A 26,310-nucleotide genomic window follows, 5' to 3' on the forward strand; every position below is an offset into this window, starting at 1 on the left:
TCAACTCATTAGATGTTGCATCGATTGCAAATGCTTTCATTTGTTTATTCAAAATAACGTACTTTTTCAACAACCAATCGAATGCCGCCACATGGCCGCTGTCGAATCGATATTCTGGTGGATAATGTATCAGAGCCTTCTAATTGGCAATTAATGCGAGCGCCTGTCCTTATGTTTCGAAGCTTGAATTACGGAGCTTTTGTGTATATCTGATGATGAAGATGAATAGATTGAAAGCTATCCATAGAAGACAACAAATAATTTATATTTTGAAACAATCCATCGATTGTCACTACAACGGGTGGTGGTCTGAATTGTTGCGAGACCGATCTCGATCCTTTTCCTGCCACAAGACAATAGAACTCTTGCCGAGCCAAAGGTATCACGAGCTCCGATTATCCTTGTCAGGGTAATGATAATCTAATTCTACGCAGCCTTGGTAAAAATGGGCTAATGGATACCCACTCTATGGCTGCATAGAAATGCAGTCTTATTATAACTAATACAATGTAGTGGTAGTGCTGTAATTTCTAAAAATTTAAAAAAAATAGCAAACTTTTCTTTTCATTTTTCATTCGGAAATGGAAATACTAAAATATGTCAAAACGATTTTCAAGCGTAAAAAATGACCTTTGATGATTTAGCTAAACCAGTAGCCATCTTACAAAAAAAGTGATATGAAAATGAATAAAAAGTACACCCCCCCCCCCCCACCCCCAAATCTCCTTAGAACGTCTAACTACCATGATAGCAACGGCTCTGATTCATTCAAACAAGACTGCAGTAATGTAAAAAAAAAAAATACACACTAAAAATAAAACATTCCTCGAAACTCAGACAGTTGGGGAATTTGTTTTACCAACATTTTTTTTTTCTCCATGGGTCCCCTGGGATTCCCTCACAGATCTGAATATTTTTAGGAAATAAATTTTTAATGATCACCCTCAAGCAGTTCTGGGATTTGACTGATGGCCGAATCACATGACCTACGTTTGAGCTTGCTTTATTGGGTTATTTACGAAGATAATTTGTTTGTCGCAAAAGTGATATTAGCTAAAGTAATTTGATTTTCCATTCCCTTAGTAAAATGTTAAGTAAAGTAAAAACTTGTGAGTTTTTTCATTCATAATTAATAACTTTATTAAAATCTAATTATTCATCTACATAATGTCTAACACATCACCATCAACTCTGCTCTTGCATAGAACTTGTGCTGGCTCAATCTAATAAATTACATAGCCTCTTTATATATGTGACCCTACATGAGTAAACTATAAAAGCCACAACTCAGAAATTACAATAAATAAAAATAACATATAAACTAAATTGAACAGAGTAGACATGAAGAAATAAAAATAAATAAATAAGTGTACATACTTATAGTTGAAATTTCATTCATGTAAGAATTCAGATAAATGCATTTATGATCTTTTGGAAATATAGGAACTAGAGATTCTTCACTGATTATGACATTCAAAAAATTAACAGTTAACATATTACATACTAATTTTGATTTTTATGACCATACAGATCATAAAAGTAATCATTTTCATTTATGAATTATTTATTAGACTCCCAAATATAACTTTTCACTGCATATTAAACAGCTAATGTCTGACCAAAAAAAAATTCACAAAAAAACAATAACCAAAAAATAGGTAATGATGATAAAACACTCAAATTACCAAGTCAGGAGGGATTGCTAAACAAAAAAATTCTATTTATTAAAGATGCATTATAGAATGCATCCATCCAAACCCCTCTCATGTGACATATCAATAATCAATGAGGGAGAACTCCACTTTGAATGTTAAAAATCGACTGACAGAAAATTTCTCTTTTTCCAACATCTCATTTCTGTGCAAATATTTTGATGTTTTATTTATTCTGTAATTATTGATTGTGGGGAAATTGTAATGGGATGTAATTGGTAAAACTTGTCAATTTTGTCAATAAAACTGTCCAAACTTGCTTTAAAACCATGTAATGACTTGTAATGTGAACAAAAAGCTGATAAATCGGAGGGGTGATTTCGCTAAATATCACAGCTTCCATTTAACCTAAAACAAACATTGATTACAAGATATTATTTAACTTCCCATGTTACTCAACAAATTAAGTAATGGACGGTACATTGTGGTGTAAATTGAGAATCAAACAAATGAGTTACAGGTATACAAGTACATAGAGTATACTTACAATACATTCTTACATCTATACAACAATACAAAACTATGGAAAATATCACATTTGTTCATTATATATATATTTGGCACATTGGTAACAACCTATCAAGTAGTATTTGCATCCTCTCATAATTAGCAATTTTTTAACCTAGCAAATCATAAAAAATGCAAATAATGGAGCCCAAAACTCCCATTCACTAGCACTCTATATTTGTCGGAATGTCAGACAGTCTCTTCAAAAATTTGTGCTTGCAGTCATGTTACACAAGACAATAAAATATTTAGACAAAGGCACCTTTATAAAAAAAAATTTTCTTTGATTATTTCACTCAAAGGATGTATGAAAAATTACAAGACTGGTCGAGTGAAAACTTCAATGAAAGCTTCCATCATAACTTGTGAATAAAATCTTAAAGAAATGCATTTACTGCTGCCAAAAAAATAATGAAGGGATTTTGTCCAGTAAGAAAATCACTTTTTACCACATGGAACAATATTCTGGAAATGTTTGCTAACTCACACAGTTGCTCACTTGTACATAGATATTGATCTTCTGAGTGGGTTCTGTTTGAATGAGTTACCGGTATATGATTTAATCTTTAGAAGTAAAATTTCAAATCAATATAACAACCAAATCCATTGAGAATACAAAACTAACTGTCATGCTGTTATATCACAAATAATGAAGTCCCTTGTATTGGTTAATAGATAGATAGATGCACTTTAGACTACTTAGGCCGTTGATTCATTGATAGTGACGGTCTTCTTCTTTTTACCCATAGTGCCCGGCTGACTTCCTGTGGACGCTGTCTCACTCTCTGCCTCCAAGTCTCCCCTGTTCTTCTTTCTGTTAAATCAGAAAAATAAAGTTCTTATTAATTTCTAGAAATATCTCACAGTTCATTGGTATAGATAGTATCTGCATGTCACTTGTAACAATTTTATATCATATATAAATATAAATCTTAAGTAATCTTACGTTTATGGTAGCAATCTATTCCTGAAGTACCAATTCATTTTTATGTTCCATCAAACCATCAGAATAATATTTTGCAAATTGGATGAAAAATTTATGAAAACCTAAAGGTGTCTTGATTTTGAGCTTTGGGACAAAAGTGTAGATCCATAAGTTTATTTAAATTACGCTACTAGTACAGATAATCTTAATATTGAAACCTTGCTTAGATGCCCGCTCAATCTAACACAAAAATGAACGTTATCAGTGCCCCATTCATGCATTCTAAAATATTCATTTATCAAACTCAAATAGGAAAAGAACTTGTTTTAAATATCATTTGCATTTGAAAAGAATATCAAAGAGAATATCAAAGCTACATGTATTTTCCTAAGGAAAAAATCTGAATATTAGCATCTATGGTAAAAAATATGGAATAACTCTTTGTAAAATACACTGCTTATCAGTGTATCCATGCCTTCATTTCAACTAGTGTCACCTTCGGCTATCTTTTTTTTTTCTTACTGAAATCTGATATGATTAGTATTTATTAAAGTTAAACATTTCTGATATTGATTCAGAATTTTTTGGCAAATCAACTATACGCTAACAGCTGCAGTTATTATTTGTTTTTAATCATTCTGGGTTTATTTCTTTATACAACAGATATGTTTTTTAAAATTTCAAGCAAAAAATGAACATTTTTTACTCATTTTGCCTGCATTGCCAAGATAGCAACATTTCTGGCATCATACTCAAAAGGAATTTGCAGATTTTAGACGTTTTAAAAAAAAAATTCCACTTTTTCCATAACTGAATCTCTAAGAATGTCATCAGTACATGTACTAAATTTACTGGGACAAAAAATGATAACTTGATAAAAATGTCCACTAATTCCTAAATGTAACATATTACAATCCAATATCGGTGCATGATGTTACAGAGTTTAATAAAAGAAATGATGTGAAGTTCTGTTGCGAAGTATCAACACCATATACTATTATTATACTTTCATGTTAAATACTGAAATCTGATTGGTTAAGACGCAGTAGGTAATCCGTTCTATTACCCTCAGCATTAGCAGCACACTTGGCATTGAGTAACACAACGAATTGTTACATGCGCGTAAATTATGCGCGTACGGTTCGCCGTATAATTCACTTTATTTCTGTATAAAAGCAGTAAAATTTTCTTTAAAATTACGACATTCAGTATAATAAAATAAATAGTGCTGTTTAGGAGGGTAACTGATGAAATTGACATCCTTCAAAAACCATTGTCAACCTCCGCTTCATGTCGGTTGACAATAGTTTTCTCGGGGTGTCAATTTCAACAGTTACCCTCCCAAACAGGCACTAGTTATATAATGGTCAAACCTTTGTGAAGTACTTCAAAAGAGCTGAGATGTAAAATGATCATTTGTCTAAAGCTTTGGCTAGAATTTTCAAACTGGCTTCCTGGTTGCAATTTTGTTATACATTATTTTAAGATTTGGGTAAATTTAATGATGTAACCTGAACCTAAAAAAAAACTCAGGTATTAAAAATGCAAATTTAGGAGCAATTTAATATTAATGATACAATATGTACTATGAAGTTTTGCTAGAACAAATCCCACAAAAGTGTCGGTCTTGAATAATTCATGAAAACGAGTACACATCAAACTAACGGTCTTATCCTAAGTCAGGTGTTAAAAAACGGCAGAAACTTCATACTTTAATTGTATGGATACTAGAAGTCCTATTTTGAATTCTCGGTATACAAATTCATAAAAAAAAGTGATTCGTGTCCCATTAATGATTGATAGTTGAAATATTTCCTTTTGACAGAACAAATACCGTCACCAGGTAATGAGAGCGGCGATGGAGGGAGATAGTGAAACACTTTCAAACTAAATGGAAATAGAGTTTAATATTTTATCATTTTTGCCTTTCAACTGAGGCATTCATACATTGCAGGGCTTTCTAGATGATCACACACAGATCTATTTGAAGACAAAAACTCTGACTCCTCGAGAGAGAGATCAAACTGTTTGATTTATCTATATGGGTTAAAATAATTGTGCTGAAATAGGATTACATAATGAATATTTTCTTGTGAAATAAGTGTTACCTTGACAACCAATCACTTTTCTGATAATGTTTGTGGAGTTTTTGGTGTGAAGTATTTCAGTAGGTGATTAGCTAGAGAGTCTGCATGTTAATTTTAATTTGCTTACATTTATATCTATAGCTTTTTTTCTCTCAATCGAAATGCATGTAAAGAATAAAAGCAAACAAAAGAAAAGCAAAGGCAGGAAAAAAGAAAGTAGAAGAGAAAAAAAAGAAAATACTTAATTTTCTCAAAGTTATCTTGATGGTTAATTAAAAAAAATATTGACTAGTTAATAAGATCTGAAACTGTAAAAATATGACAATATGAATTCAGGAACAGATGGGAAAATACCTGAAACCCCATGGATATTGCATTATCAAATGTAAATATTCTTATATAACTCTTATCTGAATTAAATCAATGCCTTAATTCCACATGCACTTTTGGATTTTATCAAGCATTTAAAAAAAATCAATTTGGTCAACAGTCGAAATACAGGCAATGAAAGTTTGCTTAAATCTTCATGCAACATTGATAACTTGACTTAAATCGTCAACGTGAAATCCAGATGTTCTTTCCTTAAAAAAGGCTTAAAAACAGATGTTGTTTCATGCATCATTTATCAACAAATTTAAACAAAAGAAAATCAGAATAAACTCTCTCTTTATACCTGTTTTACAGTCTTTCATTGATTGGTGATATCCACTGGTGATAAAAGCAATGAATATTTTTAGTAAAAAAAAAAAACCCTCTGAAACCAAACCAAACATTAATTTGGTTACAACATTAGCATTAAATAAAATATATATTGTACTGTCAGTTAGAGGTAAAAATCAACTGATTATTATTCAAACAGTTGAATGGCTACATTTATAATCATTTTCTCTTCATATCCAAGAGTATCCAAACACCATGTCGCTCGAAGTCAAAAATAATTTCAGCTGGTAAATCAGTTGTTTTAAATCTGATTGGTCAAAATCGAACTTTAAAAATACCTCAATGACCTTAAAATGACCTCCATGATATTAGAAGAGCAACAGGCATCATCGAATTGCTACTTAGGCCATGTTTGTACTTGTCAATGATAAGAGGGAACACTAGATTTGTTGCCCAAAATGAAGGCTTAGAGCAACATTTATGTCTGAAGGTCCAACAAATCATATGTTGTTCAGATCCCATGCAATAACTGTTTTGTTATTCTCTGAACTACATTTCATGTAGCAACCAGCAATGCATATGTTGCACTGCATATTTAGGCTATTTCCAAATTGCAGAGATTGTATTAGACTACATGAGATGTGATGTAGCCACATAGTGGTTCAACAAGTTTTTTTAAATATTCATTTTGTTGGACTTTTTGTGGTTGAAATAATTTAAGAATAGAGGAATATTTATTAGAATATTACAACAAAACAACAAATACTGACTGCAAGAACTTATGCAAATCACCTTAATTCTTGTCTGGTGTCAACACTTTTCAAAATGTTTGCATTATATAAAGTTAGTACAATATAATAAATCTAGGCATGCTTTCAGGGGTAATGTTGGCCTTACATGGAGTCACTGATGAATTTCTTGGAGTGACAATTTCCTATAATACCCTCGCTAGCGAACAGTTAATATATAATTTAACATTCAATATCCATTCCATCAAAATGAGTATACTTTTTTCTCGAACACTAAACAAACCTGCAGTATTTACTATGCATTGATAATTAATGCCACCCAATACTGTTGGGGATCCAAAATTAATAATGGATGTGTAACTGGGCTATGAAACAAGTATGTTAGAGTTAAATGTCGCTCATTTATCGAATTCATTGAAGTAACTCTAGTACTATTAGAAATGTATCAGAATAATTCAATTCTAATGAAATATTTAGACAAACTGAAACATAAAATTTATTCCACTGGACATTTGTCAAGTCTGGATCATCATGCACTTTATAAAAGGATAAATCTCCAACAGAAGATACAGATATACTATCCTTAGTAAACATTTCAGGGAACATTCATTTTTATTTTGTCAATTTACTCTTTTTAAATCTGACTACACTGTAAGGCTGATATTTATCATCGGTGTAATTGATTACTATGGAATCATTAGAATTCGTGGTGGATCAATTTTCGAGGTTTTCGTGGGTAGTCCTCCACCATGAATTTACATCCTCAACGAAAACAAATTCAGAAAGAGTCTTCTTTATCACTGAAAATGAAAACTGACGCTTCCATGAAATCACATCCCCACGAATAAGCAAAAACCCCGCAATCCATGAAAATTGGTCCCCACGAAATTAATTGATTCTGCAGTATTTGGTTTTTTTTAACAAATAATATGAACAAGGCTCCTACATCTCAGATAAGTTTTGAATTAAATAGATGTAAACTGGAGTTGTTTCCTCACAGCTTTTTAAGGTTTACTCCATATTCTAAATCATGCACACATCTGGGTCCAGTTTTACAAAAGGTCGTATCTGGAAACGTAGACATAAAACATAGACATAACTTAGGCTGACTTTGTGTTTTACCAAAAGTTGTATCTTATGTTTTGGTGTAGATTTTAGAAGAGTTCCAAACATAAACTACGAAAAAGTTTATGTGTATATCTACGTTTACGTGAGTAGTTATGACCTTTAGTAAAACACAATTTAAGCACACGCAAATTTGGTGGCAAGGTCTGCGTTTACGTCTACATCTAAGACAAAAATTACGACCTTTCGTAAATCTTGAACCTGGTCCTGTACATCTCTGTATATCTCTAATAGATATTTGACACAAATTGCATAATTAAAAATGTCTGATAGAAAGGGACAGGTAAACAACCTTTCAGGTATTTTCTTACAACTGTCAAATTCTCATTGGTTTACATCAAAACACTCCTCATACACTCTGCTTGCTTTTCAATTTCCGATTCTAAACAAATTTGGCAATAATAAAATTACAAACTGGGCATATATATATATATATATATATATATATATATATATATATATATATATATATATATATATATATATATATATATATATATATTCAGAGAAGAGCAATCTAGTTATGAAATGAAATAAACTGTATCCATATAAATTATAAATTCAATGAATTTTACTGAATGTACATGCTATGATCTAAATGGGTAAAACTTCAATTGGAAAATTTGAATTTAAATTACCAGTATGTAAGTCTATATATCAGTACACATGCTACTGTAAATCAACTTTATTCACCTGCAAGAAAATTTCAAGAAACTTTCCACCTTCATCTCCTACACGCAAATAATTCTTGATATAACTCTGGGTCCCACACCATGATAAAAAAAATCCTACCACATATCAACAGTCTATTATTTTTATCAATAACTCAAACTGCAAAACTGACATTGCCTTCCCTTTATATTTCATAAATTTACCATGTGTCTGTGGGAAGAAGCTATATTACTCAGTATTTTAGTTTACAGAGCAATTCTTCAAAATTCTCTGAAAACATCTTCTAGATCACACCCACATCACTGACACCAAAGTTAAAGTTCAGAAATTCAAATTTGTTATTTGCAGAAATGATGTGAAAATTACATTCAAAACACAATCAAGTAAAATCCCATCAATATTTGTTACACCATACTTTCAATCAAAGTGAAATTAACATTCAAATACAACCATCGTTAGTTAGATCTGTTTTGTGAACATTACCATAAAAATTTCACTTGCTGCAAATGAAATGAAAGTTCAAGATAAAGTTAAACTAGGAATACAACACATGTACAAAGAAAGATCCGAGATATCTAGAATACCTCCAGAAAAAGATGGCTCAACATGTCCATTAGATGAACACATCAATCAGATAAAGAGAAAGTAACGTGTTAGTTGGAGGTTCTTACTTTGGCTTGGCCTCCAACACATCATCGTCAGATTCCTCGGCCCCGGATAAAAACTTCAGCTCCCCTGTCTTCGTCCTGTAGGCTGTGTACTACATAAAACAGATTTAAGGTTTAACAATAATATGTATCATACTGATATTATGAATGTCAAAACTCATCAGAATGATTATATGATATTTCCTAGTATACAAGTCATCTGTCATCGAATGCTCACCTTTTTCTTGACCTGAGCTACTTCATCATCCTCATCCTCATCGCTGTCGTCAACAGGTCGATTGTCAGCCATGTTGTCTGCATCTAAAAAGAGGCCAATATCAAGAATGAAACAGAATTGGAAAATGGCGATCATTTTTGAAAGTGGAAAGCTTGGAGGACAGAAGATATTCATGTGAAAGTAGTACTGAAAACAATATGGCAACAGTTGACCCATTGATTACCATGCATCATCTATGTACAAAAAATCCTAACATTAGGTTTTTAAATTATTGAATGATCAATGCAAGCTTCATAATTAAACATGAACTAAACACTGCCCCTACCTTCCTCGGCCACATAACTGGAGGGGAAGAATCCCTGCTGTCCGTCTGGCAGTTCTCCCATCCACCAGTTGTCATTGTCTTTGTACAGCACCGTGATAACGTCACCCTTGAATATCGTCAACTCGTCCGACCTCTGAGCTCGGTAATCATACATGGCTATCACCTACAAAATCAAACTGACATATTTAATGACTGTCCACTAAGAATTAAGGAGCAAATCATCAAGGGGAGCAGGTAAATATATCAATACAGATGTATGTTGCTAAAGATTTATAAACATTTTGGACTGAGTGATGTTTATTTGTTTTTTACCTGTTTCCGACTGACCGATTTCCCAGCAGGTGCTTGGAAGGAGAACTGAGCTTTACCACTTTCTTGCTGCAAAAAGTTTAATAAATACGTACATATACAGCTTATGTTCTGTTAGTTTCAATGTTAAATAATTGTATTAAACAGATATCTCATGGTTTAAAACAAACACAAAGGTAACTCTTTAACATACCTGTGAGAGAGAAATTGTGGGTGGTCGACCAATGAATGTAGGACTAGAGCTTCGAGCACCATGACGACCAACTGGAAAATAAAATAATAAATAAACAAATTTATTGAACAATTCAATGAACAAAACAATTTAACTTATTATTGGAAAAAAAATATCTAGAAAAAAGAAGAGGAATTTGGGTCCAATACTCTGACTTACCCTCAGAGAATCCTGGCCTCCAATCAGAGTCGCTGGACTTGAGATACAGGGACTGGTTGGTGAACTGTTGCTGCTGCATGATACCCGTCAGGGTACGAGAGGCGTGGGGGGAGAAGGCTTGTGGGGAGGCCATCTAAGGGATGAAAAATATTTGATGATTACCGGGTAAATATGTGAAAGGATAACATGCTCTATTACAGAATGTAAAATAAACCATGCAGGACAAGAAAATTATCATCATGTATGCTCTTAAAGGTCTATGTTTTTCATTGTAACTAACACATAGGAACAAGAATACCATAATAACATTAATGTAGAAGGAGTAAATATCATCCATATACAATAAGTAAACAATATAACAGTCAATAAAGAGATGGGAGAAGCAAGGTCCACTGATATATCAATGAAGAGTTTAAGAGCTAGCCAGGGTGGAAACAACTTAGTAGTCAGTTACATACCATGGCTCTTGGAGTCATGGAGTCCATCATCAGCCCAGTGTGACCTACCCGAGGGGTGGACACTGGAACACCAGGGAGTTCCATGGATGGGGAAGATGCCATCTGAGACTGCATGTAGAAACAGATGTAGCAAATGTGAATTATCTTACAGACCCAATACACTGATACACATTTAAATAGAGATGTTAAGAATGCAGAGGAAATTAATATACAGAATACTAATGTTAATTTTACTTATTCAATTAAAGCACTCACATAAATTCCCTGTAAAATTCATGTAAAGTGCATCTTACATTAAGTGCGTATGCTACACATGTAAATGTATCATTTGTGAAATCTAGCACAAAATATTTTCCCATAAATATCACTGAAAGAAAATCCAGTTAAATTCACTTGATATAAATATAAAATTCAATGCTCTTTCATGTTTAATTCAGTTGAGGCATAACTGGCTGCAAAATATTTTATCTTTAAAGCCAAGAAAACACAATACAATACAATTATAGAAATAACATATTGGTGAAATAAAGTGTTAGATCAATTGATTAACTTACAGTAGCACTATTGAGTTTCCTCATCACTTTTTCAAAGCGAGCAGTGGCATGAGCCTGGAACTCGTCCTTGGAGAGGACTCGAGATCCCATGGTTTTGGCGGTTTTCATTGTCTCTTCTTTTCTTGGGGATCTAAAATCACATAAACAGGTGCCAGGTCAGTACAGTGAGAAAAGAATTCTTCAAATGAAAATTCTTGACAAATGAGCCTATCTACAACTCATACCTCGAATATCAGTAATGTCATAAAATAAATGTGCAAGTGTGAATTGATATAAAAGAAGGTCTCTCCTGATAAGAACTGACCCTGGGAATGTAGTTGTGGATGGAATTTCCTCTGGCTCTTTGTACTCGGGTACTTGAATATGTCTGGGAGACAAGCCTGCATCTATCTGGGCCACTGTTCAGTCAAAATTCAAAAGCAGTTTAGTTCAGTTATCAATAATTAAGTTCTTATTTCACTGTCAATCACTTTTCTACATGCAAGACCTTCATTTACAAGGAATTTTGTATGACTTGAAACTCCTTAATTAAAAAAACTATTGTATCAAAGTTCTTTCTTCAGAATAAAACTACAACTATAGCATATAAAATCAATCTTCTAGTCAGCATTAATGAAAAAAAAGATTATGTATAAAAAATACAGAACTTAATTCAAGCACAAATGAAATGTCTTTCACAGATCTAACTATATAGAATATCCCTTTAATATACATTTCAGAATTTCTAATTGCATAAAACGCTAAGAATGTCATCATTAGAAAGTGATGAATTACCCTTTGGGTCGTAGTTGTAGATGAGGATTGGCTGGTTGTCGCCGAGGGCACACAGTGCCATCATGTGGTCTCTAGGGTGATACGCCACGTCCGTCACAGGGAACTGGTAGTTCAGCTCCGAAAACATGGCGACTTGGTCTCCTACAATCAAAAAATCACCACAAAATCAATACAGATCTAAATATTAAATGTAAGTCTCTTGAATATCTTTACAGACTAGTATATTCCATATTCAATTTGACATAAGGTGTCAAACCAACAATTCTTTTATCTCCCTTCAGAAGTGTTTGGAAAATAAAATATATCTTAGATGAAGAAAAGGTTTATCTATTGTGAGTTTCTGTGATGGACACCATCCTTTACCTGTCTCGGTGTTCCAGGTGTAGGCGAAGTTGTCCTCACTGCCAGAAAACACGAAGGAGCCACACGGGGTGAGGGTGCTGTGGATCTCCTCTCGGAAATTCAGCGCCCCGATGTACTTCTGCATCACCCTTTGTCTGTAATGCACAACACACTAGTTCACTCAAAGGACCAACTGTTATATCATCAACACATACACTTTAATTATAACAACAAAATACACTCCTTTTTTCTAAACTATTGAATTTGTAATAATGATAGGTGGATTGCCTTATGAATTTTAAAATAGAGGCTGAATAATATATGTACAATTTTTTTCCACAATCAGTTTCCTATTGCTATCATATACATTTGTTACAGTATCATTGATAACAAAACAATAAAAAAGAAAGGAAAAGCCAACAATGTCAAAATATAAAGGTGGATGGTACAGCTGAGCATACTGCTGACTGTTACTAGCACCCTGATTCATGTACAAATAAATTCATGTATATAGTTTTCTATTGCTATCATAAAATATACATTCTTCAAAGCCTCATTTGGAAAAAAAAAACATGTGATCAGATAACAAGGGAAAAATACAGCTTGACATTGTGTTGACTGTGACTTACACCCTGAGGTCAAACATTCGGATGATGTTGTCGCGGCTGTGCACCAGTAGTCGTCGCCCATTGTGATGGAGGGTCAGACAGTTTATGGGGACATCCTTCAGCTCGGGGTCAAGGATTTTCTTGAACAATGTCCAGTCTCTCTCCCAGCCTGTAAAATGTCAATACAATGTCAACACACATGAATTTAACCTCCATTATTTCAGTATCTTACACTAATTGCAATGTCATTTGTTCATTTTCGGAAGATGAAGAGAGAAAAAACTTCATTTCCAAGTATCAAAACTCATGTTTTAAAGAATGATTTGAAATATTTAGACTAAGCAACATAATTTTACACAGTCATGTTGGGTTTTTATCCTCTAAACATTGAACAGTAAATAGAAAGTTACCTAGCCTTGGTTCTTGTTCCCCTACAAACACATTGAAGATGATGACATTTCCTGCACTGTCTCCTGAATACATCTTTCCTCCGTCCTCCTCAAACACCAGGGTGTTCACATGTCCTCGATGGTCCTCAATCTCCTGCTTCAGCTGGTAACAAGAGTTAATGCATAAATAAATAAATAAATCATGCATAAATAAGACACATTGCTATTTATTTCATGACTATCATTTATTGCAGGTGTGGTGTCATTCTAATAACTTTTTTGATTTGTTCAATCAAACAGTCACTTTCTAATTTTTGCATTCATTCTGCATTATTGATTCACTTTTTGGCATTCACCCATTCCATGTGTTCTCTATGTTCAGTGTATAATCAAACTTTTATCACTATCACTTATTAACAAAACAATAAATATTCGACAACAACAACAACAACAAAACAATCACAAAAATCTTACTACCCGATACTTGCAATAAAAATAGTTTAGTTAAATGTATGATTATCCATGGATCTCAATACTTCTGCAGATACAGATTGGAAACTTACGACTCCGTGCGGCTCTGATCCGCTGACGTCCCACACTCGGATCACCTGATCATAACCCCCAGTCGCAATCACCGAGTCCAGGCGGGGGTGAAATTTGGCCGTGTACACAAATCCAGGGTGAGGTAGAAGTTTTTCTGAGCTGTCAAAGTTGTCCAAGTTCCAGACCCTTCAGACAAGACACAGATTTCCAACAATCAGTATAAGGATGCAAACAGAATCATAATTTTTCAGATTTGAAGTTACTGTACACATTTCAATGTGCATATTTTTTTATATCCATATGTTATATATACATACTGTGTAATCATAAAACTTGTACTGGTATATCACTGGTAATCAAAATTAACGGTTTCTTTAATATCAAAATCCCAAAAATGTACCTTCATGCTATTATTGAAATTGAAATAATCTAGGAAATTAATCTATGGTATATCTAATAAATTACATCCCCAAGACAAACCACAGAATCCTGGCTCTTATTTATATATGATTATTATTCTTTTTAAAAAAGTTGATTTATTTTTACCTAGCCGTTCCATCAGACGATGCAGACAAGAGATGGGTATCTCTTTTTGACCAACATAAATCATACACCAATCCAAAGTGACCTTTCAACTTTCCTCTCAGCTCAAATGATGGCACCTGAGATAATTATAGAAAACCCACAGTCAATGCATTGCTTAACATTTACAATCACTCAATCACAATTTAAATCACTCATTATATGGGTTACTTTTACCAACATCAAAACATCAAAATTAAAATAATATTTTACAAATTTTAAAAATTATGATGAATTGTAATTACTAATGAAAACAAATTTTTAGTAACAAAACTATTCAAATTTGCTATCAAATAGCTAAAAACTACTGTCGATAGTATACAATATACACATTATTTTACTCTAAAAATCTAGCCTCACTGTTATAAATGTATGATAATGTTACACATTCAACAAACAGACTTACCTCGTAGATATATATAGGATACTGGTCGCGATCATTGCAAGCACATGCCAAGCTGCGACCGTCATGTGAGAATCGGAGGACAAAGCAGCCCTTTTTCCCAGCAGGAAGGGTGACCTGAAGGACGTTTGGAATGCGGCAAGTCTGACCGGGCAACCGTGACCAGGAAGACAAAGTTTTGTGCTCCCCCCTAAAACAAGCAGAAAAATTCTCAGATAATTCCCTATTACAGAGTATTGTTTACGCACTTGAAGCATATTCATGTACATTATTCCAAAAATTACAGTATTATACAATCCTTATGTGCATACTGAATGAAATATCACTTGTAAAAACTAAGTTTTTTTTTCCATGGAGCTTCGAGATAAAATACCGGGTATGTCTTTTGTCAAAATAAACATTATAAATATATTGGCAAAAGGAATTAAGTTGATAATATTATCAGAAGAAATAATAAAATTACAACACAGTGAAGCTGTGGTGAAAAATTCACAATGACATAAATGACAGTACAATCATTTAGGGAATTACGTAATGTGAATGAAGAGCATTGCTATCTTTAACACACATGGCCTACCCGGTACATACATTGGTGGCAACATATCCATGCCTGTATGGGAAATGCTTATGCAAGATCTTCTTCATTCATTGTTCCAGTTAATATTTCTCAATATATATATGGGTCTTTGATTTTAACACTTTAATTTACATATAATAATCAAGTAATGAGGCCCAGAGGAATAGATGCATGCACATGCATGTTCTTTCTATGAAGGGACTGGGTAAAACTTATTAACTGGAAGGATGCAGGTAATTTGAGGCAGAGAAAAAAATGTGAAATGAAATAACTGTGAGAAGAAAGAGTTTTCATTCGTGAGGGACAAATATTCACACAACTTTGTCTGTAAACAAATCAACATATTGCTAGCAGTGAACAGCTGAATCAATCTGTCAAACGATTTACTTACCATTTTTTCTTCCTTCATAAAACGAAATCAATTTGATGACTTTCAATGTTGAAATAATACATGTACATGTACATGTATATATGCAATATAAATTTACTTTTATGAAAAAAAAATTGAAATTCATATCCAAATGCATTACTACATCTACATACTTTTTCTTTTCTCCCCACTGTGTACTTTTCTTCAAGTCAGTGTAAGTTCGAGAGCCAACCTCCTAAAAAAGATCAAAGAAGGAAATTTCAAATATTCTATCCACTGAGTGTGGACACTTTAATGAAGATTCTTTAACAAATTTTTGTTATCTGTATCAAAAGGTATATTTTATTTGAAATCAACATGTTACGCAAAATAATTTCTGAAAAACTTTACATCTAAAAATCAAGATCTCAATAAAAATTCTGAAAATACTCAGAATTTAATTTAGAATTTTAAATTCAAAGTGGATGATAGAATTACTCCTGAATAACACAAATACAAACCTCCTGGGTAGCAAACATGGACCTCATGAGGGCCGGTTCTACATCCCTGGGGGGTCGGATTCCTTTGATGGTCACGTACAGAGTGGAGGGGTAGGGCTCCCTCTTCATACTACTCCACCACTGGTAAACCTAAAACCAGGGACACATATGTACTGTGTGAAGTCTCACCATGAATCTATGCAGGGATATTTTTTTTTGAAAACATTCACTAAAGAGATGCCTTTTTCAGGCCTGGTTTCTAGTTATTTTAGATAATACAAAACCTAATATTTTAGATAATATGTTTTCAGAGTTTTAAGATTTACCCTGGGACCTGGAACTTACCTCTAGCTGGTTTGGTTTGGCGCTGAAGCCGCTGGGAGGAACAAAGAGCTGCAGCCTCACTTTGGAGCCAGTGTTTAATTTGTCATTATTTCCTCGCACCTAAAAACAATTTAAACTTGCTTTAATAGACATACAAGTCTTTGATCTAAAGGAATTTATCAATAAACAATACTTCAGGGAAAAATATTCAGACAAGGAGTTATCAGAGAGCATAGGTAGGGTTTGATCTGACAGTATTATTGTACATTAGTTGCACTTCGCCTTTGATATTAGGTTAACTGATGCACAGTTTTGACTTCTTGCATGTAAACATGACAGGGACATTCTGGAGTTGTAGGGACAAAATGCTCTACCTTAAGGAACGCCCAGGCTATTCTGTACCAGCCCCCCTCTCTCTTCTGATTGCTGAACTGTCTCCTTGCTGTGTTCATGCTCACAAAATCAAGCACCTGTTGATGAAAAAATCCATTTCATATAAATTACTAAACTCCATGGAGTATAAAAATGTGCAAACAAACTACAATTATCTATCTAATAAAAACATGTAGTTTGTAACTGCTTCCAAAGTTTTTATATACATGTATCTTTACTTATACATGTACAACTACATTGTATTCACATAAAAGAAAAAGAACACCTACCTCAAAGAAAACAATGACTTTAACATCACTCTGTATGAAGTAGTTAAAATTTTCGTTGAACAAAAGCAGCTCTTCCCAAACTGGTAGGACAGATCTTATGAAAAAAGAAAAAGGTATTAAACAGGAGAAAAAACAATATTCAAAAATACCCATAGAACTGATTAATACAAATGCTGTTTATCTAGAAGTTTAACTCCTTACTTCCTCTCCTTGAAATCGAATGGCTGAGTCATGATGGGAAGGATTTTGTCAACATGTTCATTCTCGGTTTCAAAGAAAGCTGTAACTGCACGGTCCCTACAAAAGAAAGACATTCCTCAATGTTCCATTTCCCAATAACTTATCATATATATAAACTGTATCATATATACACTGTATCATATGTAAACTGTATCATATATACACTGTATCATATGTAAACTGTATCATATATACACTGTATCATATATATAAACTGTATCATATGTAAACTGTATCATATATACACTGTATCATATGTAAACTGTATCATCAATAAAACAGCTGAAATAAATGCTTAAGATTTGAAACATCTAAATATAATCCAATGATCTTTAATCACACTGTGCTGCACACATTGAGCTATATAAAAATATACAGTTGGTGTCTGCTGAAATCATGTGATCTTACATGTGCTGTTTATGGAGGTAGTTGCCGGTTGTTTCATCCACTATGTGGACTCTGACTAGTGGATGGAGGATGTGGAAGTCGTTTTTGAGTTTGTCTGTCCGATGGACCGTCACAGAGAGAACTTCTCCCTCATCTTCCACCTTCATCATCTCTTCCCGTCTCCTCTGTAACTCTGCTTCATCCACTAAGGAAAGACAAATCAACAATTCGTTATTGTTTATTTACTTAAGGTAAATGTTCTTTCTTGTGTTCAATGTCCTTGTATCTCTGTTTCTCTCATTTTCTTTCATTGAACAGCTTTCTAATCTCATATCAATTTCAGAGTTCTATGTCTATATATGTACCTGGCTCTTTTTTCTTTTTCTTCTCTTTTTTCTTAGCTGCCTTTTTCACTATAGTTTCCTCATCAGGTGACATCTCCCCCTGAAACCAATGGATAAAATATGCATATCAAATCATATTATGAAAGCAATGATAATAAATCTCTTTCATATAATTTATATACATGTACATGTATTATCAGACATCAAATAGACTTCAAATGAACACACCTCTTCTTCTTCATCATCATCTTCCTCCTCCTCTTCTTCTTCTTCTTCTTCACCTTCCTTCTTTTTCTTCTTCTTTTTCTTTGTAACAGCCTTTTCTTCAGTCTCTTCTTCATCCTTCTCCTCCTGCTTCTTATCTTTCTTTTTCTTCTTTTTCTTCTCTACCTTCTCCTCTGTGGCGGATTCTTCAGATGGTGACATAGGCCTCTCTTCATCCTTTCCCTTCTTTTTCTTTCCTTTAGTTTTGGTTGGTGTGGCTGGCGTAGAATCCTCTGAAGGAGATAAAGGTCTGGTGTCTTCATCCTCAGTCTCTTCTCCTTTCTTCTTCTTTTTCTTCCCTTTAGTTTTGGTTGGTGTAGCTGGCATAGAATCCTCTGAGGGAGATAAAGGTCTAGTGTCTTCATCTTCAGTCTCTTCTCCTTTCTTCTTCTTTTTCTTCCCCTTTCTGGGAGTTGTAGTAACAGACTCTGCTGGTGACATGGGTCGCTCCCCCTCACTCTCTTCCAATACCTTTTTCTTCTTTTTCTTTTTCTCTGTCATAGAACTAGTGGGTGAGGTCGGCTCTGATAATGGCTGCTCCTCCTCACTCTTAGCACTTGGTTTCTTTTTCTTCTTCTTGCCTGTTTCTGCAGGTTCACTCTCAGTGGGGGACATTGGCCTCTCATCTTCTGACATGACATCTTTCTTCTTTTTCCTCGCAGTTTTTGTTGGTGTGTCTGTGGTTCCATCAACATCTGGAGGCTTCTTCTTCTTCTTAGGTGTGGTGGCTCGTTCATCTATGGTTTCTCCAAGTATTGTCCCACTGTAAAAATGCCACAAATATGATATATCATCTTAACAGATTTTATACCCTTTCCTTTCATATTGATTTTTAAGTTATTACAATTATCTAATCAACTAAGTATCCATGGACTACTTGACACACAAGGTCAACATTTCTTCACATCCATAGGATTTTTTTTCACTGTTTCTAAATTTATATCAGAATCAAAATTAAATTTTGCAAATGCAAACCAAGATCTACAAATAGATTTTATGCTTACATTTCACTCTTTTCTGTTGGTTTCTTTTTTTTCTTTTTCTTGGTGTTGTCGATTTTATCATCATCATTCACAAAAGCTGAATTGTCCTTGGCTACAAAGCAAAACAAAAATAAATCTACACTATCTTTATTTACTACACAAGACCAAGCAGTATTTGTTGTACATATAACAGTAATTAACCATAGGTTGTAAATGACTACATTGATGTTTTCACTACTCTTCTTTAAGGAGGCTGAATGGACAACAAAGTAACCATCAGAATTACCTTAAGTTTTTAGAAATGATGTTTCAGGCCATAAATTTTTATTTTGAAAAGGAACATTCCATATATATTAGCTTTAAAATTCTAATACTTTCCTATATCTTCGTATAGAGCCCTTTTTTTAAGGAGATTAATATAGTTTAAAATTAGCCATGACCATCAAGCCCACTTAAGAAGTTGTGGTGGGTGCCAATGAAAATAGAGTCGGTGTGAGAAATGGTATGTGTACTGGGTATGAATAGAAAATCCACTTCTTTCTTTTAACATTCCATTCAGATCTATTTACAGACATCAAACAATACAGTAAATAAGAACAAAGGGAAAAAATCTCTAATACAAAATACCATCATTTCCAATGGTATGCACATAAGAAATGCAAAATATTTACAAACTGTCAAAAAGGTATCAATTTAAACACAACACAGAAATATCGAAACAGAATCTGAGGTAATTTGAAAAGCAGTAGTCTGTGCGTTTTTTTGTGACCACTGTAAATATGAGAAATTTTGGTGGATAAACTGTTAGGAATAATAAACTGGTGCCTGACCTTGCTCCTGCAGCTTTTGTCGGCGCTTGTTGCTTTTCTCATTTTTGGGACTGTTATCTGGGTCATATGTGTTGGCCTTAATTGCTGCATCTTCTTCTTTCTGGAGACCTTCTCCTTTTCTTAGAGATTCCAGCTGCAACCAGAGAATCATGATTTTAATTTTTTCAATATTTGTGATTTATCATTTTTCCGCAAAATTAAACCCATCGTGAATACAGTAACTATCATTAGTTTTCAATGCTTAAAACTTTGTTCAGCAATTTCTTGCAGTGTGAAATTAACATCATAGTACAGTTGAATTTCGGTATCTCGAACATCGATATCTCGAATACCATGGATATGTCAAAGTGATTTTAAGTCCCAAACACTTAAAATTTAATTTTTTTTTTTTTTTAATTAACATTTATTCATTGTATTTTCATAAACACTTTTAAGATATATACAGGTTTTACAATGAATTATTTTTTTCTTTCACCACCCATTCATACATGCACACACATTCACATTAGTAAGTAATATGTTTAAAATTTACACAGGTAAATGGAATAACTTAATCAATTTCTGCTCTTGATACTAAAAAAAATAGAAAGATGAAATATAACTCAACTAGTTTTGTTCAAAAATATTTTTCCAGAGCAACCACTGGTTATCAAAAATTAACAATTTTGAATTGTGTATTGCTACTCAGACTGATAATTAGTTACAATTTTTGGAAAGAAAAAATATATATTTGGTTTTTATTAAATATTTTAAAACGCAGGTACTGGTAGTCACAATATGGAGGTGTCCCATACACCCTGATATTCAATTAACATTTAAAAGTCATATCCCTTAACCTACACCTACCATGTCAACTAAAGTGTTTCTTGCATGCAAAACTATTATATAAAAACTTTCTCCTTTGCATTTTTATAGTACACTATTTTTTTTCTTTTGTAAATACAATGCCAAAGTACAGGTTAATCTCGGGTAGAGGGCAGACTATAATTGTTATCAAAACACAATTCACACCTGTTGTTCTCTACCTAATTATCAAAATGTTAGCAATAAGGGAACATACCCTGTGGACATGTTAGGCATCAAAAACTTAAACCCATTTGAAGCCATACATTTTAGCTCTGTGTATTTTAGGCTATCAATTACAAAGCATGACTTGATAGTTTATATAATTTCGATAACACTGATTTTGTTTGTAAATTAAACAGTGATGTTTTATACTAACTCAATGATAATTGACACACTAATTATTCTAATAGGAAGGGAAATAAGTATTTGTAAGAAAAAAGAGATCAAACAAATCAACAAATACATTTGGGAAACTAATCATTAAATATTGAATCATTGAAAAAATCCATTTTGAAAAATATTTAGTGTGATATATATAATAATAGTTCAATGCTTTTTAACTACTCTTCGAACTTGACCTAATGTACCATTGTGTGGGGAAAATGGGTAGTGGAAAGCTTAAGGTTTATATGTCCATCAGTGTGTAATTGAAAGTAATTGAAAAGTAATTGGAATTACATGCCTTTTTCGAAAGTAATTAATTAAATTACCATTACATGTAATTGAAAATGTGGCCAATTACACATTACTTCCAATTACATCAAAATTTGTAATTAATTACACTCAATTACCATTACAAATTACCATTACCCCATCCCTGCTACACACCTTTCAATGTAATATTTCATTCTTAAATGACTAAGAAGGCCACACATATTTGGAATTCTACTTTGCAACAAGCATGAAAAAATATACTGTTTGCAACATAATATAATAAAATTTATTACCTTGTTATTTACATTTAATGGAGTCTCGCCTAAAATAATATTAGTAACATTAAAACCGACTCTATTAGATGTTGTTGTGTATATATGCATGCTAAAATTTCTCCACAGAGGTAATATTTTTTCACACAAAACAAACATATGCAGTATAGTTTCTATTTCATTGCCACAAAATCTACAACAGTCATCGGTTTTAATTTTGATTTTTTTAAGGTAGTAACATACAGGAAGAATCCTATGAAGGATTCTGTATTGTAACCATTGTAATGAGGAATCCATAGTAATTTTAAAACAAATTTTAAACACATCTTGTATACATATATTATCAAGTCCATGTGAAGACAACTCTTCATTCCATTTGTATATTGAAGTGGGAACAATATTGTTCTTGTTTATACAATTATAAATCACTTTTGTACATTTCTCATTTAGTAAAATATTTTCAAAATAAAAAGGTAGATATGGACCACATCTACTTTCAACAACATTTTTGTTCAATGACATACATTTCAAAAAACTGGAAATAGCAGTAATAATACTATTGTATTGCATTATACATATTCTTGAGATATTGAACTTTTGCTGAAACATGTTTTTTGTTAAAAAATTTCCTTCGTTTGATAAAAAATCACCAACATTTTTAACACCATTTTGATACCATTTTTTGTAGAAAACACTGTTGTTATTAATCCTTATATTAGAATTAAACCATACTGGAACATTTAAAAAATTGTTTTTTGCATACATTTCATTTTCAGTATTCTTCATGACATATAGCCATGAGGTAAAAACATCATTCCAAAAATCATTATTTTTAGGTATCAAAATATCTGAGATAAATGCATCACCAAAATCAAATATTTCATTTACAATGTCTCTACCATTAATTGTTAAGAATATATCTAACCATGGCTTGTTGTTTTTGGTTAATTTCTTAATCCAAGAACATTTTAATGACTTGATAAAAAAGTCTACATTAACCATTTTTAAGCCCCCAGATAAGTAATCTTGTGATACAACAACTCTTTTTACTTTATCACATTTTGATTTCCATATAAATTCAAATAAATCTTTACAAAGTAAAGTTATTTTTTCACATTTTGGTGAGGGAAGAGAAATAAATAAATGATTAAGTTTTGGCAAAATAAGAGTTTTAACAATTGTCACTCGGCCAATTGGCGTGAGTATTCGTCTTTTCCATTGTTGTATCAGTGATTTAATTTTTGGTAAAGTAATATTATAATTTAATTCAGTGATGTTTTCTAAATTTACTGAAAAATGAATTCCAAGCAAAACAAAAGTTGTTGAACCCCAGTCTAGTTTCCATCTAGTATGATGGAAGACCTCTTTTGAGAATTTTTTCGAGCCAATCCAAATAATTTTAGTTTTTGAACAATTTACCTTTAAACCAGAAAATTTTGAGAAAAAATCTAGGTTATCAAGAGCAGCAAATAAAGAAATTGGTGAGCCATCAAGAGTTAGCAAAGTATCATCTGCATATTGTGAAATTTTATGTTCTTTGTCATTAACAAAAATGCCTTTAATATTATTGTTTTGTTTAATAAGAATAGATAGAATTTCTGCACAGAGTAGGAATAGATATGGGGCAATAGGATCACCCTGTCTGCAACCTCTTTGTATATTGATTTGTTCAGATAAATGTCTGCATTGTAAAACAGATGCTTTAAAATTTGTATTGAAAATCTTAATCCAGTCTATATAGTTTTTCCCAAAACCAAAGTAATTTAAAACCTTGTATATAAAGGACCAAGAAATTGAATCAAAAGCTTTCTCAAAGTCGATTAAAACTAATAACCCAGGTATATGTTCTGATTCCGTGTATGCCATTAAGTCATAAACAAATCTTGTATTTTCACCAATATATCTATCTTTCATGAATCCCGACTGTGTGTCAGAGATAATTAAATCAAGTATAGGTTTTAATCTACGACTCAAACAGCCAGATATAAGCTTATAAAAAACATTTAATAACGTAATTGGCCTCCAATTTTTTAGAAACTGCCGAGGTTTATCCCCTTTGGGTAAACAAGATATTATACCAAGTCTTTGGGTAATAGGTAGTTGTTTTTTTGTGAAAATACAGTTGATTGCTTGTAAAATAAAACACTTTAAGTCATTCCAAAAAAATTTGAAAAACTCAGCAGTAAAGCCGTCGCTTCCAGGAGACTTATTATTTTTCATGTTTTTTAACACATCAAGAATTTCACTTTCTGATATTTTTTTTTCAAGTAGTTTAGAAGTATGGTCATCTAATTTCTTTACATAAGTATTATCTATAATATCATTTAAGTCAATATCAATCAGATCTGTATCATAGTCAGTGTACAAAGTCTCATAGAAGGATTTTATTTGCTTGAGTATTTCAAATTGATCATATATAATCATATCAACATCAAAATTTAATTATTTTACCCTTGATATCCCAAATATTTGGGTATCTCAAAGTTTTTAACCAATCCCGTCTAGTTCGAGATAACGAGGTTTGTCTGTAATTGGTATTTTTGGAGAAATCATGAAATTTTAATACAATGGAATTAAAACAAGTAACAGTATTCTAAGCTAAATATTTATGTAATTTACACACTTAGGGTCACACTTACCACAGCTTCTGCCTCAGCCTTCTTCTTTTTCTTCTTTTTAGCTCCACTGAAATTTTCATGACAGCATTTACTTGAAAATAACATCTGCTAAAACAATATGTTTAAACCATGCCTCTTTATTTACTTGTCAATTCTACTTTGATATTGAAGTTGTACTTAACCCTGACATTACTCAACCTTTTAAAAAAGTAAAGTGGTTGAACTGAATTTCAACAGACTAAAGAGCAAATCAGGTGGTAAATGACATCTCAGTTTTAAGACAAAACAAAACTAATAACAAAATATTCTTACTCAGTGGCTTGGCCAACAGCCTGCTGTAATAACTGGTCAAATTTAGAACTGCTGGGCTTCATATCCGCTAAAAAAAAAAAGAAATTCGAAAACCTTTAGTAATTATTCATTTTAATACAGTCTGAAGAACCTTTATCTGAAAGCATTCTAAAATACATTTTGATTAACATGACAGATCTAATTCTTTGCTACCCCAAATTTCCACATATTAATCCTTTTTCTTGGTACCAGGGATAAATAAACACAAAGAATAAGTCCAATGCTCAAACAACTTAATCTATAGCGCTTTCAAAATAAAGGTTTAAAAAAACCCATAGTATTTATCTCAAAAGAAACACTGATTTACTGTAGTAGCTGATCAGGATTTTATTTTATACTCTGTATTTAAATGGGTTATCCAAGTATCTTTCAATCATTGCGATGTCCATTTATTAATTAAAAGAAATATATTTACCAAGTGGAATCTCATCATCCTTTGCCTTCCCAGATTTTGGTCTGGCTTTTTTGTTTTTCTTTGCTTTTGTTTCGACTATAAATGATACAATACTATCTTTTTACACTCGTATGAAACAAATCAAAAGAATGTAATTAAACTACAACTTCATTTGTAAATACTGTGCTTTGTAATGTGACCATAGATAAAACGTGTTGGTTTAAAACAGATTTGATAAAAGAAACAACTTATATATGTTTGTATACAAACGGCATGTTTAATCTTGTTGGCAAAACATTTTTCGCCTAATTATCCTTGCAGATGTACTAAAAATTGTAAGATATGTATACGTTTCGAAGACATACAAATATATCATTGAATGCAATTGCCTAATTTAAAAATTACGATGCAGAGTACATTTAATTTGATAAAATAGTTTGTAACCAACAAAATTTCATACCTTCGTCAGCCATCTTTGTTTACTCTCTAGCACGCACCAAATATCAAATCGAATCTCCATTGGTTGCAAGGATTTAAACCGACTAGTGTAAAAGATCGAGTATGATTTAATTCAAGATATGTTAGATAATTTAATTATATTTTAACTCATTATATTAGAATTTTAACATCATCACTTTTTGCGTTATGCAGGTCCGCCACTTGTAAAAAAATCAAAGTATTGAAAGTACTCAGTTCTTTCACAATGTATGCTCAC

The 26,310-nt window shown here is 32.5% G+C and overlaps 1 protein-coding gene across 3 annotated transcripts; it reads right to left on the reverse strand.

The window, feature by feature from the left end:
- Positions 1-1,892: 1,892 nt before the first annotated feature.
- Positions 1,893-26,190, reverse strand: LOC105325117 (jouberin). Of its 3 annotated transcripts, none has more exons than XM_034456039.2 (33): positions 26,056-26,190; positions 25,617-25,691; positions 25,163-25,229; positions 24,872-24,917; positions 20,461-20,593; positions 19,652-19,742; positions 18,612-19,410; positions 18,405-18,483; positions 18,061-18,244; positions 17,614-17,709; positions 17,413-17,506; positions 17,125-17,220; positions 16,772-16,870; positions 16,448-16,576; positions 16,121-16,182; positions 15,004-15,190; positions 14,562-14,677; positions 14,036-14,201; positions 13,494-13,635; positions 13,105-13,252; positions 12,497-12,630; positions 12,134-12,274; positions 11,664-11,757; positions 11,360-11,489; positions 10,806-10,913; positions 10,348-10,480; positions 10,150-10,220; positions 9,960-10,025; positions 9,648-9,810; positions 9,323-9,405; positions 9,109-9,197; positions 5,905-5,939; positions 1,893-3,033 (listed from the first exon to the last, which is right to left on the reverse strand). In XM_034456039.2, exons 1-33 carry the CDS (start codon positions 26,066-26,068, stop codon positions 2,915-2,917), a joined length of 4,188 nt encoding a protein of 1,395 aa, XP_034311930.2. In that variant the 5' UTR covers positions 26,069-26,190; the 3' UTR covers positions 1,893-2,914. The 3 variants fall into 3 exon arrangements, with proteins under 3 accessions (XP_034311930.2, XP_065922686.1, XP_065922685.1); XM_066066614.1 differs by lacking the exon at positions 5,905-5,939 and adding an exon at positions 8,921-8,937; XM_066066613.1 differs by lacking the exon at positions 5,905-5,939.
- Positions 26,191-26,310: the final 120 nt, after the last annotated feature.

This window comes from Magallana gigas, chromosome 7 (genome assembly GCF_963853765.1).
Source record: "Magallana gigas chromosome 7, xbMagGiga1.1, whole genome shotgun sequence".
NCBI lineage: Eukaryota > Metazoa > Mollusca > Bivalvia > Ostreida > Ostreidae > Magallana > Magallana gigas.

Coding starts and splice junctions, on each gene's coding strand:
- LOC105325117 (XM_034456039.2), bottom strand. Junction 20,594..24,871: donor AGGCTGAGGCAGAAGCTGTG/GTAAGTGTGACC, acceptor CTCTGGTTGCAG/CTGGAATCTCTAAGAAAAGG. Junction 13,636..14,035: donor GATCAGAGCCGCACGGAGTC/GTAAGTTTCCAA, acceptor TCTTGTTACCAG/CTGAAGCAGGAGATTGAGGA.